Consider the following 10,833-nt stretch of genomic DNA (forward strand, 5'->3'; position numbering starts at 1 on the left):
TTTTTTTTTCTTCTTTTGGTTGTTGGGTTGAAATATACATAACATAAAACTTACCATCTTAAACCATTTTTAAATGTACAGGTCAGTGGTGTGAAATACATTTGCATCGTGGTGCAGGCATCAGCACTATCCATCAGCAGAACTGTCTGCATCTTGTAAAACTGAAACTCTGGGAGTGCCTTGGTGGCTCAGTCTGTTAAGCATCCAACTCTTGGTTTTGCCCCAGGTCATGATCTTAGGGTCCTGGGATCGAGTCCTACATCTGGCTCCCTGCTCAGCTGGAAGTCTGCTTCTCCCTCTCCCTCTGCCCCTTCCCCTGCTCGTGCTCTCTCTCTCTCTCCCTCAAATAAATAAATAAATACCAAAAAGAACCCTGGAACTCTGTCCCCTTATTCTCCCCTCCCCCAGCCCCTGGCACCACCATATTCTATCTCTACGAATTTGACTACTCTTGGTGCCTCGTATAAATGGAATAATACAGTAATTGTCTTTTCGTGATTGGCTTACTTCATTACTAACAATGTCCTCAACGTTCATCCACGTTGCAGCAGGTGTCAGAACTTCTGTTTTTAAAGCTGAATAATATTCTGTTGTGTGGATGGAACACGTTTTGTTTTCCATTTATCCATCGATGGGACACTCGGGCTGTTCCCACATATTAACTGTTGTGAAACTAACCAACTTCTTGACTAAACCAGGTGACCTCAGCCCTGCAGCTGGGCTCATCCTCCATTGACCTCACCCAAAGATGGATTGTCCCTGATAATGACCCCAGGTGCCCCATCCGTGCCCCACTGTGCCCCAGCAGATGACTGCTCCACCTAGATGCTCTTCCTCCCCTCCCTCCTTCTCCTCTGCGTGGGCCCTGACCTCTGACGACACCTTCACCGGCTTTTCAACTCTTGCTTTGCCGCCAGGCCTCTGCTTTCCTCGCCCTACCCTGTACACCACTGCCCTCTCTCGAGGCATTGCCAAGCATGTGGGTGAGCCTCCCAAAAGCGTGCTGGCTGCTGGGTGCGTCACAGGCCCCTGCTTGCTTACCCCTTCCTATCGAAGCCTCTCTGACCACTCGTAAGAAAACCTTTGAGAACACTCTTTCCATCTGTTATTGGCCACATCTCTAAACCATCTTCCCAGTGGGTACGAACTCTTAATTGATTTAAGCTCCAAAAAAATAGACAAACAGGAAAGGGTAACAGAAACAAAACCAACTGGTCAGACCATGAAACCAAAAGAATCTGGCACAAAAGTCAACGGAGTCCTCAGAAAGAATCAACATCAAATTCTTGGCATGCTTCCAATGGACCCAAGCCCAGAGAGCACAGGCCCAGAGCGAGAGTCCTGTGGGGCCCGGACAGCTAGTCCACAGCGGCACATGAGGGATCCTAAGATCAGTCCAGTCTGCACCAGTCAGGGCACCAGAACAGCGGGGGCGGAATGTCACAGACCACGAGGTAGATGGTTTCATTCAGGCTATAGCTACAAGAAGAAAGTTCACTGATGGGGAAAGTCCACTCGGCAAGGATGGGGCTTGGGTTTTTCTAGAAGCGGGTAGACCAGGGAGTCATGAAGCATGGAGGGGGTTTTGCGTGTATGAGGCGGTCTTTTAGAGTTAGCCATTTCTTGGAGCACAGAAGGATGGGCATTCTCAAAATCCATGCTTTTCTGGAGCACAGGGCCCAGAGAAATTTCGTCAGCCTGTCCTAATGCTCTGTGTGTCCGGTTGTGTGCTTGTGTGTGTGCAGGGTGTGAGCGGGTCTCGTCTCTGTGTTTCTAGAGGAGTGTGTGTGTGTGTGTGTTAGGTGAGGGACCGCCTCGGCATCCGGCCGGGCTGGTGGGCTCTTCAGGGCTGTTGCAGGCTCTCTGTCCATTCCTGTGTTTTGCGTGCTGCAGGGGGTTGTGTTGTGCGTCTGTCTCCATGTGGGCCTGTGTCAGGTGAGGCGTGTGTTTGTCAGGTGTACGTCTCATTGGTTCTGTGAATCTGGTGGAATGTGTGTGTGTTGCGATTTGTGGATGAGTCACCGTGTTTCTGCTTGGCTGGTGGCGTGTGTGTGTGTGTGGTGTGTGTGTGTGTTGGCGGGTGTCCCTCTGGGCATCCCTGGTGGAGGGTGTACACGATGGCAGCGTGAGCGGCTTGCGGTGCTTCTGTGGCTCTGGCGGTATGTGTGTGTCTCTCAGGGCTTCTGACAGTTGGTGGTGGGAGTTCTTGCGTTGCACGGTTGTGTGTCTCGTGGTTTCTTTGTGGCGAGGATGTGTGCGAGCTGCAGGGAGTATCTGTCTCGGCTCCTGGGGCTGGTGGTGCAGATTGTGGGCTGAGTCTCTGCTTCTGCCCATCGGCTGGACGTCATGTGTGTGACTTCCAGGCTGCGTGTGCTTGCCGTCTTCCTGCGGGCTGGCTGTGTGTGTGGCTGTGGCGGTGTGTGCCTGGGGCCGGTTGCAGTGTTGCTGGCTATGTTTCTGTCTCAGCGTGTCCATGCGTGTTGAGTTGCGTGTTTGTGTTGGAGAGATAGTGCCTCTTTCTATCAGGTAGAGTGTGTGAGTGTGTGTGTGTGTGTATGTCACAGCATGTGTGTCTGTCTCAGGGTTTGTGTGTGTCTGGTGGGGTGTGTGTTGCTCCAGGTGACCGTCTTTGTGCGTCTGCGTGTGCGGCGGGGTGCGTGTGTGGCTCCGCCCGGGTGACGTGAGTGTGGCGCTCTCTCCGTGTGCCATGTGTGTGGCAGCCTGCGTGTTGTAGGATGCTGGTGTCCATGTTTCTGTGTGTGTGGCAGGGTGCATGTGTGTAGCTCTGACTCTGTGATGTGAGCTGCGTCCCCATGTGAAACCCGGCCTGGCTCAGGCCTTCCCCAGACCCACATTCCTCCCGCTCCTTTGTGCTCTGTGCTACAAAAAATATTTGCATTTTCCACGACTCATAATTTTTCCTCCTCAATCGCTACCAGATGTGGGTCCTGTGGTCCCCATCCCCATGGCAACGGAGGCTCCAGCAGCCGCGGTTCCCTTCTGTGGCGCCTTCCCTGGAAGTTGGCACTGCCGCAGGCCCGAGGGGGTGGGGAGGAAGCGGCTGTCGGGCCGGGGCGGGGGGGTTGTTGAGGGGTCCTGGCAGCTCTCTCCCCGGGCGGCTACCCGGATCATCCTTGGGGGTTTCTTGGCCTGGTTCCTGCCTGGCCTCCAGGCCACAGCATCCTGCCCACAGTGGGGACAGGCGCTAGAGGCTGGCTGCTGGAAGTACGGGAGGTGCCCCTGCTCCGTGAGACACCCACTCAAAGGGGCTCCCGAAGGTCAGGGTCTTGGGCACCTGGAGGGTTCCCAGGGCAGGGAGAGCAGTGGCCCTAGGAAAAGCCCCGTCTACGCGACCACTCTGGTTGCCCCACACCATGCTGACCCAGACTGTGGGGAGGGGGAGAGCTAGAGCTAAGGCTTGGGGGTCGGCGAGTGTCAATGTGGGCCTCTCTGGGGGTGTGGGGTGCAGAGCAAGACCGTCACCTCAACCACTGAACTGCCCGCCCCCACCACCCTCAGTCACTACCCTGCCTTTGCTGGGCTCAGCTGGGCATCTGCCCCTCCTGGCCAACTTTAAGCCAGTGTCCTCAACCCCAGCAGCCAGCATGGCCTGGTGCCCGAAAGCATCCGAGGCAGCCAGCCCCAGGGCCACAGCTGGGAGGGTGCCCGGCTGGCCAGAGGGAAGCCTGCATTCCACGTGCTGCCTGACCAGGCCAAATGCTGGGACGATGTCTATGCAAGCCACATGAGATGTCCTGTCCATGGCATGAGGCCAACTCCACTCAGGTGGCCGAGCCCCTGTATGGGTCACTGAAGTTGACCTCAGTGTGGTATCTGGCCAGGAGGCATGAGACTGGCCAGGTGAGATCCCTGAGCTGCCAGTGTCGGTTAGACCCTATGCTAGGCTGGGGGCTGCAGGGTGGGGCTGGGGAGACGATTGGAGGATCTTGGCAGAATCTCCTGATCAAAACTGTGGGCATCAGGGGTGCCTGGGTGGCACAGCGGTTAAGCGTCTGCCTTCGGCTCAGGGCGTGATCCCGGCGTTATGGGATCGAGCCACGTCAGGCTCCTCCGCTATGAGCCTGCTTCTTCCTCTCCCACTCCCCCTGCTTGTGTTCCCTCTCTTGCTGGCTGTCTCTCTCTCTCTCTGTCAAATAAATAAATAAAATCTTTAAAAAAAAAACAAAACTGTGGGCATCAAGATGGAAAGAGGCCTGCTGGGCAGAGGCAGGGGATGGGAGGAACCTGGATGGACAGAGGCCAGTGGGTACCCTAGAAAGGTAAGGCTTTGTAGCCCAGGAAGGTCACTTGGGAGGCCTGCCAGAGGGCCAGAAGCAGTGAAGACACTGGGGCTGGGGCGGGGGGGCAACAAATGGTCACAGATAGAAGGCTGGGCCAGAGCAGGGACTGCCTGCAAGGCCAGCCAGGGCTCTGGGCCAGGCACGCTCCCTTCCCTCTCCCCCGCCTCTCTTAGCCTGGCGGGGAGGGCGGGTGGAAGTTTCCGGCAGAGGACAAGGAGCCCATTGAGGCAGACAGCGGGGCTCTGTGCAGGGCCAGACCATCTTGTTTGTGCCTGACGAGGCCCAGCTGGAGCTGTGCCTGTGGCCCACTGCCCCCCAGCCCCAGCCTCTGACCTGCCCAGCCACACCAAACAGCTCGGAGCCCCCAAGTGTAACAGCAGTGGCCCGTGGGAGCAGCACAGGTCAGAAGCAGCCCCAGGCATAAGCTCCCTGTAGCCAAGGGGCTCCTCCCTATCTGTTCCGGCCCATCGGTCATCCAGTCGAACACGGCGTGGGCCAAGGTGGGTGCCCAAAAAACTTGATAAATAAATGATGCCCCAATGGACACAACCCACTTCCAACTTGGCCCCAAGAGACCCACACCTGGGCTTCCAGGCTCCGCTGAGGTAGAGGAATCTTGTGCGTGAGTGCAGGCTGGAAGAGGTCACAAGAATTCTTTGAGGGAAGAACCTTGCACGGGGAAGCGGGGAAGCGCAGATAGGAAGCAAACAAAGCACAGGAGAAAAAAAAAGGCACTTTATTAAGAAAGCTTTGGCCAAGCCCCTGCCGGGAGGAGCCCATCCTGGGGCACCCGGATGGGGTGGGAGCAGCCCTGCCGGGGGCCTATAAATACATCTCCTCAGACCACTGGAGTCGCCCCTCGGATTCCCGCAGCATGGGGGGTGGGGGGAGGCCATCAAAACCAGCTCGACAGCTGAGGGGCCAGGGCTAGGGAGGCTGGGGCTGGGGGCGCACGGAGGGGAAGGGGGGGGACAGGCCGGGCCCAGGGGACGCTGAGCCCCCTGAGGAGTAGAGACCAGCCCTCCTCCCCAGGCTCCAGTCAACCAGATGCCCTGGGGCCTGGCCAGTGGAAGTAGCCTTGGGCTACGGTCAAGGAAAGAGGCCTCTAGCCAGAGGCGCCAGGCCCTGGCCAATGAGAGGCAGCCGAGACACAAGTGCTTCTGGCCTCAACTAATGAGGAGGTACCCCAGCCAAGTGCACCCTGGGCCAGTAAGAGGTGGTCTCTCGGCCTTTGAGACCCTGGCTGGTCGGAGCCCTCGGCCAATGGGAAGGGAGTCGCCTGCTAAGCGCCTGTCAGGCCTCGACCAATGGAATGGGGTCTTCCCGCCCGAGATCGGGGCCCCAATCAAGGAGCCGCTGCTGGAGCCTGAGCCAATGAGACGCAGCCTCCCTCTTGGCTGCCCCGGGCCGAGGTCCCGGGAGCCCGCCGTGGCCCGGCCGCCGCAGGGCACGTCGGGCGGGCGCGGAACGTGGGGTGGCAAGCAGCGCTGCTAAGCCTGGGGAACCTGCGGGCACGGCCGGGCCACCGCCTGCTACAGGGTGGGCGCGCCCGCCCTGCCCAGCTCGCCCGCCGCTTCCCGGCTCTTCTTGCGAGGCGGCTTCTGGATGGGGGTCTTCTTCCGGGGGGTGTCGGGCGCGGGCGCTCCGGCCGCCACCTTCTCGGGCCCCGGGGCCTCGGGCGCAGGGGACGCGCGGGCCGGCGAGGCGGGCAGCACCGAGCGCTTGGCCTTCTGCGGCGGCGCCGGCTTCTCTCGCGGGCCCTGCGCGCCTGGAGCCCCTTCGGCGCGGCCCAGGCTGCGAGTCTTGTCGCGCAGCTCCGCGGCCAGCATGGAGGCGGCCTCGGGCGCGCTGCGCGGGGGACCGCCAGCGTCCGTGGGCTCCGAGAGGCCAGGGCCGCGACCCCGCGCCCGAGCCCTAGGCGGCGAGGGGGAGGCGAGGGCTGGCCCCTCCTCCGCCAGCCCCGGGGGCCTTGGCGTCGGGTCGCGGGCCCTGGGGCTGCCGGGCTCATCAGGCCGCGCCGACGTGTCGCTGGGCGTCCGTTTCCTCTTGCTGGGACTGGGCGCGGCCTCGGGTCCCGAGAGTGGCGGTGACGGCGCCCGGGCAGCGGCAGCGGCGCCGTGCTTGCCGTGGATCCAGGACACCTTGGGCTTGGTGGCAGGGTCGGGTGGAGGCGGCTTCCTGCGCTCGGGAGATGGCGAAAGCGACAGGCCCCCAGCCTCGCCCCGGGCCCGGGCCGGCCGGGCCTCGCGCCGGGCCACGCGCGCATACAGCGCCCCGCCAGGCCCCTCCACGCTCGACGCCGACCGCTCACTGTCAGAGGACACCGGGACAGGCGTCGCCTCCTCTGCCGTCGCCGGAGTGGTCACCGGCGCGGGGGATGACGCCAGCGCCTCCGTAGGGGAGGTGGGGGGCTCCGCGTCCCGGCTCTCCGTTGCGGTCTCTGACAAGGCAAAAAGAGCTGACTGTCACGGCCTCCACAGGGAGATCAGATCGGCTGTCCAGCCCTTAGGCAAAACCCTCACCTTCCTCCTCCTCTTCCCCGCCCCAGCTGATGCTCAGTCGCCCTGGCATCTAGACATGCCTGGAGAAATCACAACACCAACCACAAACTTAGTTCTGAGCCCCCAGGCTGTGCTGCCCAGTGCTGGGGGGGTGAGGGGCAACATTCCTGGGACTGAAGCCCCAACCTTGACCTGGCCTTGCACCCCTTCCCCACCACATCCCCAACCTGGGGGGGCCACATCATCAGATATGACCCTGGAACACCTCCAACGGGATTCATTATTCCTCATTAAGAGATAAGGCTTCTAAGCCTCAGAGAGGTTAGTCACCTGCCCAAGGTGCCCCAGGGGGGAGAGCCAGGGGAGGAGAGAGGCCAAGGCCAGAAAACCAGCCAGTCAGGCTCCTTCCAGATGTCTGTGGGCCAAAACTTCAGGCAAAAGTGTGCCCCATATCCCATAGGCCATCGGCTCCTACCTCCTCTGCCATCTCCTACCCAGGCCCAGAACCTTCTCTGTGAATGGTCTCCCCAAGAAGTGAATTGACTGTGCCTAGAGACAGGACAGCCCACCCATCTCCCCAGACCTTACCCCAGTCCAGCTCTAAGCAGCACAGAACCCCACTCCATAGCCTCAGCTCTGTGTCCAACCCCCAGTTAAGAGCGCCACCACACCCTTCCTCCCCATGCTGCCTGTCCCTCGGAGCACAGAGATCTCTTCAGCTGGAACATTTCACTTGCCTGCAGGGAGGCCCAAGCAGAGCCCTACTCACCCTCGTGGGGTACACAGTACACGGGGCCCTCATCAGTGGTGTCAAAGGAGGAGAAGGAGGCCCGGGAGGACCATGATGGCGAGGGCTGCTCCAGCCCGGACGGTGGCTCCAAGAAGCTACAGTTGAGTGTGTTATCCAGGTCGTGATGGGCCACTGGAGAAGGAGGGAGGCACAGCTGCCAGGGGCCCCCACCCTGCCCCAGCCTGTGCCCCCACTAGCCCTCCTGCAACAAATGATGGAGTAACCAAGACCAGCCCTACCCTAAGACTGTGGACGGAACAGGCAATTAATTCAACAGGCAAAGTGACACAAGACCAGGATGGGAGTTTCAGTAGAGGTGAACTGGTAAACAGAGAAGGGGGAACAAGGTAGTCAAAGGTGCAAGGCCAGTGTGTGCAGCGAGGAAGCTGAACAAGGATGGGGTGAAGTATTGGAAAAAGAGAGCCAGAGAGAACCCTGGCTAGGCCAGACCATCAGGGCCTCTAAGCCATGTTCAGACCCTCCCTTGTGGGACCCAGGGAGCCTTGAAGCGCTTTTTCAGCCCAAATGTGCAGTGGCAAGGCCACCCTTTGGCTCAGCCCATCTCAGCAGGCTGAACCCCCAGGCCTCGCCTCCATGAATGCAGACCCCACAATGGGAGAATCTCAGAGGCTGGCTGGCCTGTCCTCCCTTCATAGTTGGGATGTGGGGACCAGCCCCCACACTCGTGTCCAGAGATCCTACTCTGCTGAGTGGGGCACAAGGGGTTTTATCAGCTGTCTCCATCTTTTTTTCTTAAGATTTTATTTATTTATTTGAGAGAGAGAGAGCACAAGCAGGGGAAGCAGCAGGCAGAGGGAGAGGGAGAAACACGCTCCCTGCTGAGCAGAGACCCAGGATCATGACCTGAGCGGAAGGCAGACACTTAACTGACTGAGCCACCCAGGGCTCCAGCTATCTCCATCTTTACCTCCCAGAAGATGAGTCTCCCCGCCCTTCATCTTCAGAAACAAGTGGCAAAGAGGGAGAGTCCACACTCCTGGTGTGGATCAGTGCAGACAGAGAAGCACCTCCTTCCCATCTGGGTCCCATCCCAGCCTGCCCACCTTCCAGAAATGACCCAGAGCACTGCAGGGGATCCCGGCGGGTGGGGGGCGCTCCTTGTTGCAGGGTCCCACCTACCACCATCACCATTCTCCAGTCCGCGTTCACCTGCGGCTACCCACAAGGACTTACATTGCACTCCTACAGATCGTAAGGGTCCTGCCCACCAGGATGTCCACACACTCCAGATGCAATCACTCCCACGCACCGCAACATGGCCCAAACCTCCCACACACGCCCTCACACCTGCCTGCAAACCTAGGACTCCAGGCTTCCTCCCCGGGCTCGCCGGTATCAGAAGACCCTCTTCGCGTCCCTCCCCAGCCCACCCACAACAACACTCAAGGCCCCGTATTTCCTGCATCGGGAGGTGATCCCCCAGAGACCCCGGGCCGATATCCTTACCTACGACCTTCGGCAGCTTCTGCCTCCGGAGCGGGATCCGAGGGAGCTTCATGCTGATGCGGCTGAAGCGACCGCACAGTCGCTGCGGCGCCTTCTTCCTCCCGAGCGTGAGCTCCCTGCGGGGGCGGGGCCTGAGTAAAGGGGCGGGGCCTGGATGGGACAGTTGGATCTCGGCGGGAGCCCTGACTCAGGAAGGGCGGGGCCTGAGCTAAAGATAGGCAGTCCCACACCCTGGGGCGGGGCGGGGCGGGGCGGGGGGGGGGGGGGCCNTGGGGAAGGGCGCGCAGCGCCGCGGACCGGGTGCGGCCTGAACCCAGGACAGCCGGACCGCGTCGGGCCTCACCGGCGCGCCGGGTCCTTGCCGCGGCAGGCGCAGCAGCAGCCGAGCAGCGAGAGCAGCAGGCCGAGGAGCAGAGCAAGCAACGCACCCGCGCCCATCACGCCCTTGCGCTGGTTGGTCTCTGTGGGAAGGCACGGGGGTCAGCGCGCGGGCCGGCACCCCTGGCATCCCCTTCAACAGGATGCTCCCTCAACGACTCACCCAGGCGACAGGCACCAGTGACAGGGTCGCATGAGTCCTCGTGGCAGCTGCAGGCCTGGGCGCAGTCCACACCGTGGAGCCCAGGCGGGCACGTCAGGTTACAGCTGCGGGGGCACGGGATCAGGGAGGACCACGGCAGCCCTCCGTCATGCCCCTCGCCCTCGCGCCTGCCGCCAGGCAGGTTCTCTATCTCCATCCTCTAGGGTTTGATGCCCACCAGCACCGCGGGGCATACACTGAATTATGAATGTTTTGGAAATGAACGTGTTGCACAACCAGCGGGATGGGATCTGGGGGACAAGGCCTGTGGCCACTCGGCCTCAGTGTCCACCTTTGGGGCTGACTCTTGGGTGGGTGAGAAGAGGGGCTGCCACACCACTCCTGGCTCTAAGTGGAGGTCTCTGCTGTCTCTGCACTAGCTCGGGGTCACCTCAACCCTGCAGTCCTCAGAAGCCCACTGACCACAGGTTGAACAGGTTACCAGATCCCGCTCTGAGAGCCCGCTCCACCCTCGGCAGGAAACTGCCCCCCAAAGAGCCTGACGGCACTCCCTAGCTGCGGTAAGAGGACCTAGGTTGAAGGGCCATGCCTGGGTCTCATCTAGTCGGCCACCATTAGCAGCACCTGGGGTCTAGCTGGATCCCCGTGACATGTACGTATCCGCTAACCCCATTTGGGTCTCCAGCACTCACTGGGGCCCGTGGACGCCCGGGCTGCACAGGCAACGCCCCGACTGGAAGTCGCAGTGGCCGCTGCCGCAGTCGGCGCACACAAATGCACAGTCCTCGCCATAAGTGCCGTTGCTGCACTTGGTCTCGCACCTCGGAACGCGGAGGAGAGGGAGTCAGCGGAAATGGGAGCAAACGACCCCAAAGCCCATACTGCCCTCCGCGGAGAGCATTAGGGGATTGGCGGGGCTAGGAGGCTGCGTGCCTGGGACACATTCGGGCATGGGCTGCTTGCTCACCGGTCGCCGATCCAGCCCGCGTTGCAGCGCGTGCACTTGCCAGTGACGTGGTTGCAGGCATGCCCGTCGCGGCAGGGCGGGCAGCGGTGGCCGCAGCCCTCGCCATAGAAGCCGGTGGCGCACGGCTGGTCACACTTGGTGCCGTTCCAGCCGGGCTCGCAAGTCAGGCAGCGGCCCTCGGCCACCGTGCAAGGCTGCTGGCCTTTGCACTGGCCGCATCTGGGGAAGGGGCGGGAGGCTAGGCGGGGCCCAGAGCCGCCTCACCC

General features: G+C 61.0%; 1 protein-coding gene across 2 annotated transcripts in view; it reads right to left on the reverse strand.

Annotated features, from left to right (window-relative positions):
* Positions 1–5,018: 5,018 nt before the first annotated feature.
* SCARF2 (scavenger receptor class F member 2) overlaps positions 5,019–10,833 on the reverse strand; it is an 8,989-nt gene continuing 3,174 nt past the window's right edge. The window contains exons 5-11 of one of the 2 annotated variants that reach the window (XM_034642772.1): positions 10,568–10,786; positions 10,293–10,421; positions 9,601–9,704; positions 9,403–9,520; positions 9,060–9,175; positions 7,572–7,724; positions 5,019–6,741 (exon numbers count right to left, since the gene is read on the reverse strand). In XM_034642772.1, the coding sequence (XP_034498663.1) occupies positions 5,834–6,741; positions 7,572–7,724; positions 9,060–9,175; positions 9,403–9,520; positions 9,601–9,704; positions 10,293–10,421; positions 10,568–10,786 (1,747 nt within the window). In that variant the 3' untranslated portion in view covers positions 5,019–5,833. Of the gene's footprint in view, positions 6,742–7,571; positions 7,725–9,059; positions 9,191–9,402; positions 9,521–9,600; positions 9,705–10,292; positions 10,422–10,567; positions 10,787–10,833 lie in introns of both variants that reach the window. The other variant, XM_034642771.1, reaches the window with a different exon arrangement.

The sequence above is a fragment of the Ailuropoda melanoleuca genome, chromosome 14, assembly GCF_002007445.2.
Source record: "Ailuropoda melanoleuca isolate Jingjing chromosome 14, ASM200744v2, whole genome shotgun sequence".
Classification (NCBI taxonomy): Eukaryota; Metazoa; Chordata; class Mammalia; order Carnivora; family Ursidae; genus Ailuropoda; species Ailuropoda melanoleuca.